The sequence below is a fragment of the Mytilus edulis genome, chromosome 1 (genome assembly GCF_963676685.1).
Source record: "Mytilus edulis chromosome 1, xbMytEdul2.2, whole genome shotgun sequence".
NCBI lineage: Eukaryota > Metazoa > Mollusca > Bivalvia > Mytilida > Mytilidae > Mytilus > Mytilus edulis.
Genome location: NC_092344.1, coordinates 61,956,054 through 61,977,636, shown reverse-complemented (window position 1 = coordinate 61,977,636; position 21,583 = coordinate 61,956,054). Strand labels below are relative to the sequence as shown.

At 31.6% G+C, this 21,583-nt stretch overlaps 1 protein-coding gene across 3 annotated transcripts in view; it reads right to left on the bottom strand.

Annotated features, from left to right (window-relative positions):
* Nucleotides 1-1,169: 1,169 nt before the first annotated feature.
* LOC139486236 (allene oxide synthase-lipoxygenase protein-like) overlaps nt 1,170-21,583 on the bottom strand; it is a 98,006-nt gene continuing 77,592 nt past the window's right edge. For all 3 annotated transcript variants that reach the window (XM_071271026.1, XM_071271022.1, XM_071271035.1), the window contains 12 exons: nt 19,931-20,028; nt 18,908-19,043; nt 17,915-18,010; nt 16,145-16,241; nt 12,636-12,753; nt 11,662-11,754; nt 11,271-11,331; nt 8,974-9,082; nt 7,233-7,324; nt 6,441-6,614; nt 2,853-3,016; nt 1,170-1,515 (listed from right to left, as the gene is read on the bottom strand). In XM_071271026.1, coding sequence (XP_071127127.1) covers nt 1,401-1,515; nt 2,853-3,016; nt 6,441-6,614; nt 7,233-7,324; nt 8,974-9,082; nt 11,271-11,331; nt 11,662-11,754; nt 12,636-12,753; nt 16,145-16,241; nt 17,915-18,010; nt 18,908-19,043; nt 19,931-20,028 — 1,353 coding nt within the window. In that variant the 3' untranslated portion in view covers nt 1,170-1,400. The remainder of the gene's footprint in view (nt 1,516-2,852; nt 3,017-6,440; nt 6,615-7,232; nt 7,325-8,973; nt 9,083-11,270; nt 11,332-11,661; nt 11,755-12,635; nt 12,754-16,144; nt 16,242-17,914; nt 18,011-18,907; nt 19,044-19,930; nt 20,029-21,583) is intronic.

Sequence of the window (21,583 nt, the reverse complement as noted above, 5' to 3'; positions counted from 1 at the left end):
CTTATAACCTTTTATTTGCACATGTAAACGATCTTCCCGCTTTCCTTATCTAAAATAACAAATATATCGAAATTCAGAAATAATTGTTCTCACACGTTTCAATCATAAAATATGTATAAATAGTAACATACCTGAATTCAGAATTTAAATATTTTCCGCATTAAAAAAAACCTTAAATATTATTGTCGTAAATACCAGTTTTCAAATTTTATATGTAACCCACTGCATGTAAATTCTTTTTATTAACATTATAACAATAAAAAAGTACTATCAAGACTCTCTATTAATTATCGCATTAATGCACGTAATAAATATGTTAGCATATAAGAGTATAGGGTAATGTAAAATTTATTATAAGAATCTTTTTAAATAGGATTTTAATAGTGAAGTGCATTTTGCCTATAGCAAAGTGTGAGTTCTGTGCAACTGAATGAATTCTGCGTGGTCAGTGATTTATTTTACGTCCGCTTTCTACCAAAAGTAATGCATATTGCTAGATCAATGCAATTTAATTTTAGAAGATTTTTCTCTTTATTTTAAAGGTCGTGATGTGAAGCACATTTTATCGACCACATCTGTAAATATTCTAAATATGAGGGATACCATAATGAATCCCTATATGGTTGAATATACTAGAAGCGATTAAAATACATTGTTTGTCATGTAGTATTTATTTTTCACAAGTAAACGAAAATTTAGTGAGATCCTTTGTTAACAAATTAATTTGTTAACTATCATCAAAAGTTCTTGTCCGTTTTGAATTTTTCTCGGAGTTCAGTATTTTTGTGATTTTACTTCTTTTTTCAAAACTGACATACAAAGAGTAATGGTATTTTCCCATGACCTGCAATAATTGTGAAATGATTTGTACTGCCAATGTATAATTTTAACTTAAGGTGTATTTGGAATTACGACAGCTAATAAAAAATAACGTTAACAGCTTCTTATTTATCAAAATCAACGACACACACCTTATATCTTCTAATATTTAATCAAAATATATATATATATATATATATATATATATATATATATATATATATATATATATATATATATAGCAAGAAAGCAAGAGTTAATAAAACAGACCAGTTAAGGCCTCTCAGCAGAAAAAAATGCAATTAAATATGTTGAATAAGTGACTCGTTTTAAAATAAAAGAAACACTGATGCTAGTTATTTGTATTTAATTCAATCTATGTATATTGGACATCAAAAAATTATTGTGATGCTGCTTCAAGTAGGCTAAGTATACCAAGCATATAAAGAAACATATAAAATTATGGTGAGGTCAAATCATATAATTGAACCAACAGTTTACAAAGATAGATTGATCCTCAGAAGTCACTATAGTAATTATTTTGCATGATAGTGTTTAGTTAATACAACTTAGACACAACTTTATATGCTAATGGCATTTGGTATCGCAGAAGGATGAAGCCATTCATATGGATGCTCCCGACTTTTGTTGCGCTCGTCAATCCTTTTCCCTACATCCCGTAAGCTTTGTCGAAATCTACAAAGACAACAAGATGACGGACTACTGAACAAACAACTAAAGAAAGTATTTAAGAATTTTAAAAACAGTTTCACGATTTATTACAGTGGTGTTGTCTGGTGTATGAACTTGAACATCGATAAAATACAATTCCGTTCAAAGACCAACACGAATACTATACAAAACATTTGTTTTCAGGTTTGATATTATGTATTTTTTAAAATTTGTATGTCTACATGCCGATGAAGAAGTCAACGTGTTTGTTAGAAGACGTCTTCAAGAAAAACAAACAAGAACGTGTCCAACGTACACGGATGCCCCATTAGTACTATCTTTATCTATGTTCAGTGTAACATGAAATTGGATTAAAAACTCTAATATGGTAATAACATACGAAAGATTATATCATATGAAACATGTGTATTAAGTTTCAATTTAATTGGACTTCAACTTCATCAAAAACTACCTTGACAAAAACACTAACCTGAAGCGGGACAGACGAACAGATGGACGAACGCACGAACCGACGGACGAACACACGAACGTTCACACATCGTTATCAATATTTATATAATGGAATTTTATGCGACTGTAATACAATTGAAAGGTTTAGCTAGCTATAAAAGCAGGTTTTATCCACCATTTTCTACTTAAGAAAATGCGTGTACCAAGTCAGGAATATGACAGTTGTTGTTTATTCGTTTGATGTGTTTCAGCTTTTAAATTTATCATTTGATTAGGACTTTCCGTTTTGAATTTTTCCTCGGAGTGCAGTACTTTTGTGATTTTACTTTTGAAATGCACGTAGTAAATAGCTTAGACAATCTAATTAAAGCAGTCCTTCATAAAACAGTTGGGAAATTTACCACTTTAGAAGCTACATTAAAGTTTACTAAAACTTAAAGTAAGTACTAATAGCACTGACTGAAAATTATTCGAGGTGTTTGAAATGCAAATCATTATTCCTTATTCAGAACAAAATATAATAAGCAAAACATTTATACAGCTGTTGTAAATGAGATAGACCACCCTGTGGTTTAATCTGTAACTGGCGAAAATATTGAATGTTTTGTATTATATATACTAACTCATTAAAGCGACCAAACTCTTATAATATTTGCATGTCCATCTGGCGATTTTAATGCAAGTACATGTTTTATGTTTAAAATTACAAAAAAAATTGTTACCTACATTTTATAAAAGGGCATATATTCGTAACAGATGCTAAGGCATGATATAAAAACTTCATTTATCAAAGTAGTTTACAACCATAAAGAATACTCTATTACTTATATCCTTAATAATTTAGAAAGGAAAGATCAGAAATATTAACGCTGTACAAAGTTTAAACTTACTCATCTACAATTTGTATTGCCGGTGGATCTACAATCAACTGCTTTTCAAAGTCACCAAGACTTTGTGTTGCCTTCTCACTCAGTACTTTTGTTATTGACATTACTCCGAGAAGCTCAGCTCGATTAGCAATAGACTTCAAGATAGTTTCAATCACTACTGGACTCTAAAATAAATAAAATGATAAAAAAAATAATATTTGAGAAGCTTCATATTAAATAATATGAAGGCTGCTATTTTTTCAATGTATAAAGGGTTTATTATCGAGAGATATTATTTATTCTTGTCTATTTTTATGTATCTCACATGAACTGTCAATCTTTGATTCTCTTTTTTTTACACTCAGATTGTTCTTTCGATATACATGTATCCTGTCAACTAAAGTATCCAAAGAGGAATCGTGCGATTTTCCTTGACACAGGACGTTCATATTAAACTTTCCTACGACATGTGTTAGGGATAACAAAGATACTTTTCAGATGTTCTTGTTTGTTTCAATGCGTTATTATCAAGATATATTTGATATTTTTACTGTCAATTATAGCACCAATTTTGAGTCATGTAAACAAACGTGTGTCAACCCTTAATAAAGGGCTGCACTTGAGCGCATGATACACCCGTTGCTCTTTTAACTTGTCTTTTATGCTTTAAATGAATTTATATGATCAACTAGAAATATATATACAAATCAAAAGGGATGTTACATTAATATATTCACCAAAGTTTCATAAAATCCCCTTTTTTTAAGTATAAAAATTCATTACTTAAGAAAACGTAAAATCTAAAATTTATAAAAATGGAAGGGGAGCTTATGTCAATAGATATAAACAATTCATCAAAGTTGCATAAAATTTTGTGGAAGTGTTAGTTATTGTCCCAAAATTGGAAAATCCCCCCTATTTTAAGCATAAAAATTCATAACACGGAAATGTAAAATCTGAAATTTATAAAAATTGAAAGGGAGCTTACATCAATAGATATAAACAATTCACCAAAGTTTCATGGACATTGGTGAAAGCCTTTTTGAGTTATTGTCCGAAGTGTTGAAAATCCCCCTTTTTTATGAATAAAGCCCCATAAATCCAAAACTTAAAATCTGAAATTTATAAAAATTGAAAGGGAGCTTACATCAATAGATATAAACAATTCACCAAAGTTTCATGGACATTGGTGAAAGCCTTTTTGAGTTATTGTCCGAAGTGTTGAAAATCCCCCTTTTTTTATCAATAAAGCCCCATAAATCCAAAACTTAAAATCTGAAATTTATAAAAATTGAAAGGGAGCTTACATCAATAGATATAAACAATTCACCAAAGTTTCATGGACATTGGTGAAAGCCTTTTTGAGTTATTGTCCGAAGTGTTGAAAATCCCCCTTTTTTTTTATGAATAAAGCCCCATAAATCCAAAACTTAAAATCTGAAATTTATAAAAATTGAAAGGGAGCTTACATTAATAGATATAAACAATTCACCAAAGTTTCATGGACATTGGTGAAAGCCTTTTTGAGTTATTGTCCGAAGTGTTGAAAATCCCCCTTTTTTTATGAATAAAGCCCCATAAATCCAAAACTTAAAATCTGAAATTAAAAAAAAAACGAAAGGGAGCTTACGTCAATAGATATAAACAATTCACTTAAGTTTCATGGACATTGGTGAAAGCGTTTTTGAGTTATTGTCCGAAGTGTGGACGACGGACGGACAGACGGACGGACGTACGGACGGACAACGGTATACCATAATATGTCCCGTCTAAAAGACGACGGGCGTATAAAAACTACAACCCAGATGGAACTTTGATAAACCGTTTATCACAACTAATGCTTCGATAACACTACTGATTGACGCCTAGCCCCGATGATACCACTAGTTTTTTTTCGATTAAAGGATCTAAAGAAGAAACAACAAATGCATTGTTTTTATGTCAAATGAAACAAGCAGAAAGCGTTCTTTCTATGTTGCGATGTACATGTGACATTATTGGTTCGGGTAAGATTGAAGGTTTGTATCTATTGAAACGTTGAAACCCGTTGCATTTGTTTGCACGTGTCCTAACTAAGGAACCTGGTGTTCAGTGGTTTGTTGCTGTGGTTCATAAGTGTTTCTCGTTTCTATTTTTTTTATATAGATTAGACCCTTGGTTTACCGTTACAAGGGCTTACACAAGTCCTTGTTTATGCCCTTTATAGCTTACTGTGTGAACCCAGGGTCTTTTTTGGCGACCGAACGTTGAACTAAACTGGTTTGCTTTTACAAATTGAGACTTGGATGGAGAGATGTCTCATTGACCACATGTTCGTATAAATATTTGTCATGTAATTCAAATAATTTACTACTTAAGTATCTGAGTAACAGAATATATGACAAACGAGACGATTTAGATTTTGAGAAATTATCTATTTCCCCTATCTTTGTAGCAATATACCAATTTCACCTGCTTATGGGAAATACATTTCGATATTCAAGATCTCTGCGACTCTTTATAAAATGTCACCAGTGTTTGAGCAGAATGTAGATGAATCACAGACTTGTCGATCTTTTTCGAATAATATTCCTCTGAAGGTACCAAGACCTTGTTGATAAATATTCCTTATCAACTTCACAAAATACACTATGGTCTTAAAGTATAGCTTATTGTGAATATATCTTTTACAGTTTAATTTATTTTCAGTAATATCCATTTGACGTGGATTGGTACTTATGCATCTAGGTATTGTGTTATTGTTCCATGGTAAATTTTTGTATTGTTGTTTTTCAGTTTTGCAAATGTGCTTTCCTATATGCCTTTTTGTGTTTCTTTGTTGTATAGAATTGAGAATGGAAATGGTGAATGTGCCGAAAGCCTCCAATGGGTCTTCAATGCAGCGAGAAATCTCTATTTTGAACATTTTTATCGATATATTATTGAATCGATATAGAATTGAGAATCGAAATGGGGAATGTGTCAAAGAGACAACAATCCGAACAAAGAGCAGACAACAGCCGAAGACCACCAATTGGTCTTCTATTATGTCTGTTTGTTTTGGTCACACATCGTTGTCAATATAATGGAATTGTATGCGACTGCCATACAAGTGAGAGGTTTAACTTTATATTAACCAAAGTTTAGTCCACCATTTTCTACATAATAAAATGCCCGTAACAAGTAAGGAATGTGAAAGGTATCATCCATTCGTTTGATATGTTTGCACATTTTTTTTGCAATTTGATTAGGGACTCTCCGTTCTGAACTTACATTGGAGTTTGGTGTTTTTGTCATTTTCCTTTTTAGAGTAAACATTTTTTTTTTTTTAAATATATGTTGCAGTTTTCATTGACGCATGGTAAAATTCAAGGTAATGTCATTATTTGCAGCTCCAGTCTGGCTCTATCGATCAAGTGTTGTTCGGAGGAATTAGGTGTTACTGTTTATGTGATCAGTTGAACTGTGCAGTAAGAAGGTTAATCTTTTATGTACAGATGAATAAAAAGTCCCTTTCATTTTTTATATGCTCATATTTCTGTGTGTCACTAGATTGCATTCCCGTGTTAAGTAAGCTCGTATTTGGTTTTTCATTATTAATTTTACAAAAAAAAACCGAACAGGTCTTACCTTATCCTTAGGAGGAACTCCATGCATGGTGAATGGGAATCTAAAGGGAGCACTATATTCGTCATACTGTTGGAAGTTAGCTGCAGCATGGGCTACACTGCATGTATAGATAATGGCTGTCAATGTCACCACTAGTTGGTCAATTGTTTCAAAGTGACCATTATTTGGAACACCCTGCAATATTGTTGTATTATATGTTGGTGTTACTTTTGGGAAAAAAAATCATGTACTTACTAATTATTATATACATACAATAAAATAAAGAGTACTTATATGAATTGTTACTTCACCAAAAAAAAAATGAACAATATACCAATATTTGAATATGTAATATACCTTACAGTTAATATTATAGCTGTTTACTTACTTAACTGTAGGATTTCAAAGATACATTCACCATGTAGTTATTCTTTTTGACACTAGTAATAATGTTTTGCATTATTTTTATATTATTTAAAGTTGCTTATTTTGTAATCTGCCACTCATTAGTTGTTGGTTGACCATAGACGATCTTGAATTTTGATATTATTCGTTAGTTATGAGATTATAGTTTTAATTGCATTTATAAGACTTTTGTTTTCTGAAACTGTTTCTTTGAGAGTTCCTGTTGCCACTGAATCCAGAAATACACACCAAACACCGAAGATCGATGATAAGTTGACTTTAATTAAGTTCTATACAGTCTAGTTGACTTTTTTTAAAGAACATACAAGGAGACGAAAGAACAAGTTATTGTAAGAGTGGAAATCTGACACGGATACTATTTACAATAAAAGGTTAGAAAATACGAACCAAAATTCCTACACCACCATCATCCCTTGATTTCACAATTTCTGCGCCCCAGTTCTGTATTTCATAGTCAGCTTTCATTGAACCTTCTACGGCTGAATAATAAAAATGAAGTTTTGATAATTATTAATATAGGCAGGCGCGTAGCTCCCTATACGATAACACGCAGTTGCGTGCACATCGGTTCGGCATGCAAAAAAATTAATGCAAAATTAAAAATTTATAAAGGAAATTTAAAAGGAAACACATATGTTTCACTTTTTTAATTGATGAAATGTCATTAAACAACGGCATTTGGTTTCAAAATAGAAGTTTTATTGGAGATCATGCATGACAAAATCGGACAGTAACTTGTATCTTTTACAAGATTTGAATTTGTTATACTCAGTCTCTAATACATGTAGTTTCGGAGCACATTTTACAGAGAACGGTTTATCTGTTTGGAATGAGATATACCAATCGGCATTAGATTTATCAGAACCCTTCGATATCGTTGAAATTATCCCACGGCGATGTGTTCGACGGACTACCAGAGCCACTCGTCCTGGAAACACGCCAAAACAGTTTTGGAAAGTCTCATTATATTTTGCGTTTATAGACCATATGATAATGGAACTGGAGAGTAGACTCGCGTCTGGTATTATCAGAAAATCGCTTCTTTGTGCCGTATCTGCTTCCTCGTGTTGTAGGAAATATAACAAACAAACAAATCTCAACATTGTCTGAGACCTACTAAACTGACCTGGTATGTAATTTTGACGAATTCAATTGGGAGGTCGCTCGATTGCGAACACGTACACTGGTTTATAACATCTCGCGAGTGCTGCCGTGGTGATCTATCAGTGTACTACGTCTGTTAAAATCAAATGTACGATCAACAATGAACAATGACAGGTTATCATCGCTAGCATTACTGCATATTCATCGAGATTGCAGTGTGAATATTGACAAATAAATAGAGAAGCTCGTTTCTGCCTAGACCCGAAGATCAGATTTTGGACAATTTTGAGTAAATTCTGTATCAGAAAAATGTGTAGTTTATGTTTTCAATTAACCATGATTTACTCTATTCAGAAGCTTTATGAATAGTTTTACATTCATAAATTGTTTATAAGTCCTACTAGTCTACATGTAGCTCCTCTTTCAACTTTCCTATGACCGAAAACCGAAAAAAAAAACCATTTTCCTGCATTATTAGCAGAAGATGCTATTTCCTTACAGACAATGTTAAATTTACAAGACACTTTTGCAAATAAAGATAGATATTTTATTAATGAAGCTAAAAGTAAATTTATGACTTTCAATAGTAGAAGAAATGAAAAATGTGTAGATGAATTTTATTTACACGAGAAACCTATAGAACATGTTGTTTCATATACTCATATTGGAATTAATCGAAATTCAGTAGAAAAATGTTTGGTATCAGAAAGAATTAAATTAGCTAGACGAACCTGCTATTATGTATTTCTTAGGCATATTAATTGCTAAACGAAACAGGGTTGAAAATCAGTCATACAAGAAGCGCTGACAAAAGACACAATCGAAAGCAACTATGAATGACACACAGTTGACATTCAGGAATAAAAGACACACTATGAAAGTCTGAAATGCAAGACACAAACTTGGATTAGAATCTAGATATGTTATATAATTGAAGTGCAAAAAAAGAAATAAAATGTACACGAATTTCCTGAAAAATACGTTAATATTGTCAATTAATTATCATGAGTTTAGTGGGACTTACAGTAATAGTGAGCCACATATTTTTGAACGTAAGTTTTGATTGCATCATAAAGGAGAAGCCCATCATCCCTCATATGATAGGCGCCTTTTAAAACAGATTCTTCAAGAACCTGAAAACATGAACATTTGTGAATGACGCATTTGGTCCCATGCATTCAAAAACAAATATGATGAGTAATAAACAATTTATAGAATTTTATAATACAAAAGTCTATATGTTACCTCATCATATTAAAGTTTATCGCTAAAGTGTGAGCATTAAGTGAACCCCATGTCATGCAATATATTTGAACTATCACCAGCAAAGGGTTAACTCTCTAGTAATAATGTTAGACAAAGTAATATCATTCACGAATAAGACATTCCTCTACAAAAATAGTATAGAAATGTATTACATACGCTAAGGCTTGCCATTCTTCGGCCCTGTTCTTTTAAACTGAGAGTTTTTTTTTCAAACGAAACGTGGATTCCTTTATGTTCGTTGGTATCAATTTTCATGTATTGAGAAAAACTTTTTCATTGAACGTTTGACTATGTGGTTCACCTGTATCCAAGAAACTAACAAAGAAATGTGTCTCCGAAATATTTACAGTACGTGCTTTGAAGACCTACGATGTCATCAAGCTGTTGAAAGTTCTGGTTCAATTGTTTAAAACAGACATTTGTCTCATGGAAAACACCCCATAGCTGCCTGTTTTCGTAGAGCTTTTTCAAAATCGCGGAAGTAAAATTCAAATATTGAATTGGTAACGTAAATGTGCACTGAATAGATTTCTAGCCAACATTCTTAAACTTAAAAGGATATAATGATTAAAATTCCGATTTATTATAAAACGAAAATACAAGATATATCTTTGTCGTTACAGAAATCAATAAATATAAATAAATCAGTATATGTATGCATACGAGTAACCAACATATGTCAGTCCCTCCCCGTGATCGACTCTCACTCGAGAGGGCATAAATTACGTATTACGCAAGCATTGAAGACTTTTATTCCACAAGGCGAAATGAATGTAAGACCTTAAAATGTCATATTCACTCAGAGGCTAAAATGGTATTCTATAGAAGAGGCAATCAGTTTTGAAATCTAATTCATGATCTAATGATTAAACCGAGAGAGAAAAAAGATTGAACTATTGATGAAATTATTTAAAAACCCAAATAAAATTGTCAAGTTGTAATTTTTACGTTTCATTGAATGTAATATTTGTTTGTTGATTTTCAAAAGGAATGCCAAAAACTATAACAATTCGGCGCACCTAAATGGACACTGACAGATAACCAATGAAATGTTCCATTTTGTGGAGACAAAATCCTGTCTTCCATTATTAAAGATTTTTTTACTGCCAATCTGCCAAAATGCTTTTTACTTTCTTAAGACTGCATTTAAATTAATTAAAGAAGTATATATCGCTAGATAAAAAATTTATCTTTGTGAATGCAATATTTTTGTTATGCAATCATTATGTAATCAATTCTTATGCAATTAATAGCAAAATCTTGGTCAGTTCACTTGAATGAATTTAGCTCTTTCTAGAACTATACAGGAAATTTCAACGAAATCTCAAACAACACAACAGGAGCTACAAAAGGGTGTCTCAAATTATCGCTATCGTATTCCATTCTCTAATAAATCTGTTATTAGTGCAAACATCCTAACCACACACAAGAAATGTTTGATTAGGTGTAAAATTTGATCTATACATTGTAACCGAAATCTGAGACACCCTTTTGTAGATAATGGCTCTAGAAGTAGGAACAACATGTAATAAAATCAACCCTCTCCAGTTATCCATGAAGAAGCTAATTTTAATTGAAAACTGAAATTTCTTGTAGAATTTTGTCGACACAGTTAACATTATAATTGATTACATAATTGTTGTATAATACTAACATGCGTTAATTTGAAAGAGTAATCTGTTAGCTATCCATAAATACCACTTTTATAAATTTTCAAGCATAATAAAGTTTTAGCATTTTGAAACTGGGGTATTGGAGGTATATTTGTATTGTGCTACCTTAATGGCTTTTTACCAAATTCGATCACCAAATATGAGGAACTAGCCGGGCACAAGTAGTACAGAAAGTATTACTTCACTTTCGAGGCATTTGAGATAACTCCATATTTCATACGACTTATATTACTTTTATATACTTCTAACTTTTTATGTAGTTTTTGTGTACTGCCACTTATCTGCCGTTAATGTGTGAATTTTTATCCTTAGATTTTAAGTGTTCCCCTAAGTTTATTCCTTCAAAATCGTATGTAACAACATATTATATATCTGAACGAACCCCTCTGCTCTTTAAACTTTCTGGAAAAGTTCCGTTCAAATCCAATCTCCAGAATTCCATGCTAAAAAATGTAAAGTAGAAATTAATAAAAAAATAATGTACATTTATTACATTAGAATGTAAAAAGTATGTCTCATCTAAACACACAGATACAACGATGTGTAAGAAAATATACAAATTACATAATTCGAAAAATGCAAGACTTTAAGACTTCTAAGTATAGATATTTGTATCAATCTTATAATTTTCAAAAGTAATTCGTGTAATTAACCAAGGCAAAATCTTTTTACTGGCAGAAAAAAAAACCATCACAATGACTTTCATTTGTTATTTGTTTTAAAGGTGTTGGTTAAATTCAGTTGGCTTCAAAGAAGATATGAAATGTTCTCACCTTTTTCGCATTAAGTGGAAGGCAGCATTAATTCCACCATTTGAAGTTTGGTCGAAGAAACCTCCTGGGTTAACCAAAGTACCAAGACCAAGGCTAAACAGAATAAAGTTTTTGAGAGGTTTGAAAAATAGGACTTTTTTTTAAAATATTAATTTATAAAAATGAATTTTTAAGATTTTTTTTCTGTAAATATATAGAAGTCAAATGGACAATAGATTCGTTTCGTGTGTATTTAAGTCAAGACGCCACCTAATTAATTGTCGAGTTGACTTCCCTAAGACCACCGATCCCCATATAAGCAACATAAACATAAATATAGATATAAATAGAAAGCGGAAATCGTGCAATTTGATTCTTCCATGTCTATTTAATATCATTTATAGATTAAAGATATATGTTAATCATCGGTTTTACCTGTATAAAAAATTATTATTTTGAGGATCGAATCAGCTATTCAAATGAGTTACCTTTTTTGTTCCACTTTCAATGTTGACATTCTTTTCCTTTAATTAATCAACTAGGCAAACAATTAATGCGTGATCCATCTCTTCTTAAGGGGCTAAATTGAAGTTCCCATGAATACAGATTGAATGAGGTCGGATTATTCACTTGCAAGTGAATAATTAATCATCAATATTTCTTAGCTTATTTTGACAAAATTGGACCATACTGGCTGCTAAAAGTGAACTAATATTTCACTATTTCCCTTTCATTAATGATTGAACAAAAAACATCATGCTTTATACTTTTTATCTCGTAGCTAGTGCCCCTTTAATAATTTGTTTTATGGTTCTCGTGAAAACAATTAATAAACGTGAAGAACAGGAGGAAAATTAAATTATATGTCAAAATATTGAATCCCGGAAAACTGTTCATCTTTCCATTTCAACTGCCACACTGTTATATGAATTTTAATCTTTTGTTCATGGAAACTGTAACAGGCTTCATTTTAAATGAAATAATGAAATACATACAAATCGATAGCCATTAGGTAGATAAAATGAGGATTAAGTAATCTCAGAATAGGATGTGACGGTGAAAGGTTTCTCTTTGTCGCAACACATATTCCTTCCATCATGAAATGGGTAAAATCTGGAGAGAAAAAAACACAGTTGTCAATTTATAATCATTTCTTTAAAGGTTCTCTGTCAATTAAATAAGTTGTAATGTTATACGTTTTTTTTTAGAAAAGGGAGAAGGTTTGGTACCATTAAAACGTTTAATCTGCTGCAATTGTTTGCACCTGTCCTTAATCAGGAATCTGATGTTCAGTGGTTGTCGTCTGTTTATGTGGTTCATAAGTGTTTCTTGTTTCTCGTTTTTTTTAAAACATGTAGATTAGACCGTTGCTTTTTCACGTTTGAATGGTTTTACACTAGTACTTTTTAGGGCCCCTTTATAACTTGTTGTTCTGTGTGAGCCTAGGCTCCGTGTCCGTACCTTAATCTGAAATGGTTTACTTTTATACATTGTGACTTGGATGGAAAGTTGTCTCATTGGCACTCATACCACATCTGCCTATATCTATTAATTGTTCTTTGTCATTTATTAAAGCTTTGAGGTTATCTGTCATTTAAATTAGAATTTTTTTTTTTATTCCTGTGTTAGATGTTTGAAAATGTATATTGATTTTATAACTTTTATTGTCCATTATTATTACATTAAAAGACAGACAGAGAAGTATACAACAGCTGAACAGTTTTGTGGCATAAAGTGATACAAATTTATGTATGGATTATAATAAAATCAATTAGCTTTATGATTAAATGTTACAGAAAAATAAATCAATTTTAAGATCAATCGCAACAAACACATACATATCAATCAGCACACGTTCAACATTCAATGATTTTAGTGAAAATACGTCAACAACAACCAAAACGCATGACCTTGTGCAATGACAAAATATAGCTGTCGACAGAATGTAGGTAATATTAATGTTCAGGTGTATAGCAATATAATAAATATGGAAAAATGAGTATGTCCGGTAAAGGCCGATTTCGGTCACAAATTTCAAGTTCATCTGACGAAAGTTTTTGGACAGATTTTTAAACACAATATCCACGGAATTTTTAGGATATAGTTTCCCGTTTGTAAAGACGTTACGCACTGTATTGCGTCGCAAGACGTAACATGTATAATTGACAATTTTGACGCCATATACTAACTTTGACATTTTGTTATCAAGAGCGTAGTATCTACTCGATCGATTTTTATCAAATAAATACCATAAGATGAAGAAATGTTTCAAATTTATCATGTATAAGGCAATTAATTACGTAAGGATAGTTTTTATTTTCTGATCTGTGATTAGATGAAAACAATTTACAAATGCAAATTTTATTTTGGATAGAATACATAGCAACCTTTAAAAAAAATCTTGCTTCCGGAGAAACACATGAGAAGATAAATTAAGCCTGAACATTTTTTTGACAAATTGAACATAAAAATTTATGGTATTTATTTCATAAAAATCGGTCATATAATAATTCAGCAATATTTCTTTTTATAATGATTTTAGTTGAAATGATTTTTTTTTAGATGGAACTCAATTTTGTCCAATATCTGTGCGAGTTTTCAGACTGTTTCTCGATCTTTTAGCACTGATGGTTTAATTTTACAAATACGTATGTATATAGTTGTTTAAAATTTATAAGACCTTTGTAACTCGGATTCTAATCGGTTTCTAATCTATAAAGGTGTTTTAGATTTGCGTGAAAACTTTTGTCCATAACAAATTATCCTTCGGCCCATCCCCCCTTTTCCCTTGTGTCTATAAAGGGTTTATTCCTTATGTGTGTATGTTTTTCTAATCTGAGTGTTATTTTGATTCAGCAGACCATTTTGGAATGAACATTTCCCGGCATTATTTTAACTGCTTAAACAGTTCGTTAATAGTGTGTATTGGTATAAAAGACGCCCCTGTGCAGAAACGTCAAAATGACACCCTTGGACATAATGGCTAGACATAGGGAATACTTTCCGAAAAAAAATGTAACGTCATAATGTTAGTGAAAACACCTTGTATGAACTTATAGTTTGTATCTTATAAATATGTTAGTTTTGTATTATAAATGCACATTTAGTATATAAGTATATATACAACATCTTTCACCTAAGGAATGGACAAAAATAACGTTTCGACATAGTGGCTAGACATTCGATTTTTAAAAAATTTGCTTCAAGAAAAAGTTTTTTTTACATTTGAAACTTTGAAAATGTTTATCTTTTCTGAACTTTCTATTGAGTAATAGTTTTAATATGATTTGATTATTTTATAGGAATAATAATAGAACTGAAATTTTGATAAACTTTCCTCAAAACTCACTAAGACAGGTTCCTCTGCTTAATATTTCGTTGAAGGCTTAGTTCAAAGTTCAGTCAATACCAAAAAACGGGTATGATGTTATAATATAAATCTAGTAGGAATCTGATATACTAAATTTCGCAGATTGTATGTGCAAAATTACAACGGAACATAGAGAAATGCATTTAATTTAATCTGAAATGTTACGCCGGACATTCAATTTTTAACGCAAAAGTAGGATTTGTGAGTTCAATAAAATAAATGTATGGTGCAAAAATTTATAGAATTAACTTAAAATCAGAAAAAATGTCCGAGCCTTTCTATAGATATATGGATGTTGGTGATTTTATTTTTTTATAGGCAAATGGTTGCTGTTCTAAAATCATATAATAACGTAATTTTAATCTGAACGCATTACCGTGCGTAACGTCAATACGTTTCTACAGGTACAACCGAACTTCCGAACTAAATATCATAAGTTATATGGTTCGCTACTGACCCTCTACGAATCCATAGAGGGTTAGTATTAAAAATCCATAGGGTGTGTGTAGTTAACCGTATAATGAATTTATTGCACGCTCGACATTTTCTGCTGCGTTTTGTGGAAAAATAAACAATGAAACACAACTACATTGATAGATGACGTCACCATTAAGCGTCATGAACCCCCTATGAAATTAACTAACTCCCTACGGTCTCATAGGGGGCCACCACGTGACGGCGTTAAACTAATCACAATGTGATAAATTACCCGCGGGGCGATAATTGTATTATATGAATTGAGAAAAGGTGTGTCAAGTATGTTTACATCCTTGACTTTTGAGTTTTGAGCTCGAGCGATCCTTAAACCATGGAAAGCACTTTGAAGGTTATTTTATTTTACTACGCGCGACACTTCACACGCGTGTTGAAAATATATTACTACCATAGTTTTGAATGCATGATGCATTTTTACACTTTGATTACATACACAAAGAGAACGACATTGATGCCAGGCTTAATGAGTCAGGTTATCATTATATCATTTTTACTTTTTTTTTATTACGACTTACGTAGCATACGACCTACGCTTATGTTAAAGATCATTCAATTTGTGCAATATTTAATAGTATCTGAAATGATTAAGAAGTTGGTTTATATTACAGCAGGCCTTATGTGAAATAGTTTACTACGTACTCAAATGAGTAAGACCTTGATGATATGTCGCATCAGCCAGACTGTACCACATCTTTGCCAACAGCCATGTGTACACGGGATCGGATGGTAGAAAGACCTGTTTGAAGAATTAGAACACAATCAAGAAATTATTTAAAATAAAAAATAACACCAGTATCGTGTATAAAAATGTTATATATCTGGATCTGAGTTAACTATGCCATTCAGTTAAATATACTATATATTTATTGATAGTATAAAACGTTTACTTAAGAAACACAAATATCTACATAGCGGGAATAGTTTTTTTTTTATATATATATTTCTGTGTCCGATTTCTATCAAAACAAAAGCCGCAATTTACATTGTACGATTTTCACAGCAGACATCATAGACCAGTCTCATTTTTGTTGTAACAAATACGTAAAACTATGATCACTGATCATTATGTTGCAAATATGACGCTGGTTAATGGCATTTAGTCTTTATAAATGGTCAATTTTATCTTAACATCATCTGAAAAGTTCTGAGCAATAAATTTAAAGTCATGCTCAGTCTTTCAGTAAATTTTAAGACTTCTTCATTGCAGTAAATTTGGCCCTGTAAATATGATTTGCTAGTTGTCAATTCAGTATCGTCCAGTAGCTTTTTTGAAAATACAATATGATGTTGAAGCGTACATTTAAAATTCTAACTACTGAAAGGTCTGGACATATTAAACAAAGCACACTCCAATATAATCGATTTGTCTGTAAAAACCGAACATACAACAGTTAGTTAATTAGGAAGTCTTTCAAGAGATGTCCGAATAAGTTTACCAGACGTGTGAAACTGAACAAAAATAACTGCCTAACCTCAAATTCGGATTTTCACTCTAAACAAACGAGTTTGCATTTAATGAAGAAAGAAAAAGAAAATGTTTGTATTCATCGATATAAATATCAGACAGGACTAAGGAAGATTAAAAGTCAGTTAATGACAACAAAAACAGTAAAATGTATAAAAAAGAAGAAAACCCCTTAAGAGGTTTATATCTTCAGACAGTCAAATGAACATTTATTTTTATGATATACTTAATTTTCAGCATGTTTTGGGAAATGAACACGAGAGTCAAGAGTCAATTTAAATCGATAGTCGACTGAATATAAACAGCACTGCGATCAAACGACAGACAAACACAAATTTAAACCAAACGTGAAAGACTGACCATTATAAACATTATGAAAAAAGTACAAAACAATCACAAAATAATCTATGACAAGTTGTCGTGTTGTAAATGAAAAAAAGGATTAAGTTATATAATGAAAACAAGGATGGTATTTGGACAGTTCTGTCGTTATCCGCAGCATGTCGTTTTAATAAGTAGACATATACTGTTTATACGCTGTCGGAATGTTCGCACGTGTAAAAAATAATTTGAAAATTCACATATGGAATATTGAAGTCATGTTTGTTATAAAGTATGCTACTCAATAGATCCGTAAGTTATTTCTGGGTGAATGAGAATTTTACGAAGCAGACTGACTATTTCTGTAGTTTCCTTTCTTTAAATATAGTACGAAAGGACCAGTCGGTATAATAATCAAACTTCAAATTATTCATCAAAAGGACACAATCTATTTAGCAAAACATGAAGTAGTGAAAGGATAGTAATAGGGTTCATTTTATCGTCATCCTTTTTAGAGGAAAATAATAAGTTAATCCAATCGGCTAACTTCAGGCGACTCCGTTTTTCTTAATCTTGAGGTACGGAATTGACCGACATGTGACACATGTAAATAATCAACTTACTGGATTAGTCGTTCCTTTTTCCTGAAATAACTGTATAGCTATCGGCATAAGATTGTCGGCATTGTTGAAATAAAACAAGGCAAAAGGGCAAGTTATCTGCAAATAATATACAAAGAGATCAATAGAATACCAAATTGGAGTACATATTAAAATCACAAAAATACTGAACTCCGAGGAAAATTCAATCGGAAAGTCCCTTATCACATTGCAAAATCAAATGACAAAAAACATCGAAAAGATTGGACAACTGTCATATTCCTTACTTGGTACAGGCATTTTCAAATGTAGAAAATGGTGAATTGAACCTGATTTTATAGCACTAAACCTCTCACTTGTATGACAGTCGCATCAAATTTAATATATATTCAATCCTGAATATCTATAAAATTCGTTCCTTCCATGGGGGGATGGTTTACATAATGTTGGTTTTCTAAGATTTTATCTAAAAAAAAATACAACTTTTAAATATTTTGATAACGAACATTGTAAAGTTATAAATGAGACAATGACAACATTAAGGGCCCTTATCCAATAAGTCAAGAAATTATGTTACTCTGCATTTTCGGACTTTTATTTTTTAATTTTTAAATTGATCGTTCCAGTTTACGATTAAATAACTTTCAGAGTACATATGTTTGATACTATTATATCTGAAATATATATCGTATATATATATTTTACGTTTTTCTGCACTTCAATACTAGTTTAATATAATTCACCATTCTGAAAAGAAACTCCCGTCTTTATCTCTGAATTCATTTTCACAAATGAAATCAATAATATTACTGATGCAATTCAACAGTAAAACGCATCCTAGCAACAAAAAATATGCAGTGTCATGACTGGGGCTTTGTTCGATCATAGAGCTTTCATTATTTTTTTACTAACAAATAAACTCATAGATACCAGGATTAAAATTTAAAATTTACGCCAGACGCGTAAAAAACTCATCAGTGACGCTCAAATGAATAACAAGATACCAATGTCGCTTACAACAATGTCCTCTGACTTTGCAGGGCATCCTTCTAAAATTGCCAAGTCAATAATGAACAGTCTTTTATCAGCCATGGCTTGAGCTATGGTCTTGCCTTCCAAAAATGGTTTAACCATTTCTTCAGTAACTCCAAACCTATAAAAATGTCAACAAATTTAAATCACACTCTACTTAATATTTTTTTTATTGTTTTTTGTTTTTTACTTTATGATACAAATTTGGGTGTTTAAATCGCGTGTTTCTAACAAGATTGTATCACCCTTCAATTTAAACGTTATAGAGCAAACCTCTTGGAAGCTACCATATAACAAGAACATTGAGAAAATCTCTTTAATTTGTAATACGAACTCATTCTTGGTATATTCATCCCATTTCAACTGATACCCTTTCAACTGATCCCCTTTCAACTGATACCCTTTCAACTGATACGCTTTCAACTGGTCCCCTGTCAACTGATACCCTTTCAACTGATCCACTTTCAACTGATACACTTTCAACTAATTCCCTATCAACTGATACCCTTTCAACTGATACCCTTTTAACTGATCCCCTTTTAACTGATCCCCTTTCAACTAATCCTCTTTCAACAGAAAACATTAAGACAATGATAAATTGGCTCTATAGAAAAACAAATATGTTAGCAACACGAAGAAGATAATAATAACTTCTTTATGAATTCTGCAATCAGCAACAGGTCTTTCACAATATTATTTAAATTTAATTTGATTATCGCAATTTTGTGTATTTTTCCTTTGATTTTATTTTGTGATAATTTTTCATATCATTCTACTCGCTTGAGATGGAAAATTATCGGTAGAAACTAAGGAACCATGACGTGGCGTTGCTAATGAAATTGACATGAAATTGACAACGTCGTTATAGTTAAAATAGCGATATGGTCATCTCAACTCGACTGCTTTTCTCGCTTTCGTCGTGAACAAATTAATCTCGTTGAGATAACCAACGATAATCTATAACTATCACACAATTCTATAATTCTTAAAATATGTGTAGAGATATACTTTTCTGGGATTGCTGTACATAGGGTGATGAGAGAAGAATTCAAACTAGCAAGTCTCTGCCTCCCAAAATCTGCATCATCATTAAAATATTCTGAACCCTGTAAACAGAGAAAATAATACGGATTATTGCGGAAAATGTTAAATCTTCTTTGATAAAAATTGTTACCATTTATACCGATTTATAGTACACCCCTGGAAATTTATAAAGTGTTACTTTTATTATGCAATATTTATGAGGGGCTGCCTTGGCCGTTTGTTAGGAATAATGCTCTTCAAATTCGTACTTTATTTGATCTTTTTTAGCATTTATGATTTGAGCTTCACTGACGAGTCTTTTGTAGACGAAACGCGCGTCTGGCGTTAATATTAAATTGTATTCCTGGTATCTATATCAGATGAGTATAATTGGTACTCAAGTTTATTTTAATATTATTGTTCGATTCATTTAACCATAATCTCATCTACGTGACAAAGTCGATTTTATATTAACGTTAATTGAATATTTTCTAGTATTTATAATGGTAATGTAACATTGTGTAGTGATAATACTTGAGAAGTGTAAAATTCTGAAGTGATTTACAGTAAGTAGTCCTATCAAAGCAAAAGAGGGGCGAAAGATACCAAAGGGACAGTCAACCACATAGATACAATTCAGTGTTAAAAAATAAAAAAAGTATAACAAGTTCAAATAAGATATTCATATGCAGAAGTTTCAATTGTATCGACTCATGCATGTTATTTATGCCCCCACCTACGATAGTACGGACAGTCAAACTCATAGATACAGTTCAGTGTTAAAAAGAAAGAAAAAAAAACCAACAAGTTCAAATAAGATATTCATATGCAGAAGTTTCAACTTTATCGACTCATGTTATTTATGCCCCACCCACGATAATAGAGGGGCATTATGGTATCTTGTATATGAGTCAGTTGATTGGATCGTTGGTCTGTTCGTCCGTCTGTCCCGCTTCAGGTTAAAGTTTTAGGTCAAGATAGTATTTAGTGAAGTTGAAGTCCAATCTACTTGAAACTTGTGGTGCATTTATTTCTGACACAAACAATGCAAACGTCTTAGCGCGCACATGTTTTGATCATTTGTTTCTTACATAGTTACGTTTGCAAACTTTGACAAACTATGCACTCACTAAAAATGCGTCTACAGTTTGTCGTTCATCGTTTGTTAGAACAAACGCTTCATTTGTGTCTAGCTTCACTTTGATCTAGCATTGTATTTGATTCTACTTTTGTAAAAAATGTCTGTTTACCAACAACATTTGCATGCATTATAAGTTTAAACAAGGTCAGTAAACACCGATTAAACAATGTATTTCTTTCTACTTTTGTAGCGTTTAGAAAACAACAAGAAACGCCACTCAACGTTAACAAAATTTTGGTTAGAAAGAAATGCACCCTTAGTACACATCTTCCTTATATGATTTTTCTAATTTTAATGTCAAGTTAGATAGAATTTTCACCCAATTTCCCGGTCCACTGAACATAGAAAATGATTGTAGGGCATCCATGCACTATGGACCAATTATTGTTGTATATATATAATGTTTAATTTATTTAATTGAGATTATACTATTGTGAGAAAACAAATTTTTAGGTTGCAATTTGCAGGGATGATATTGAAGATTACCTTTAAGATGA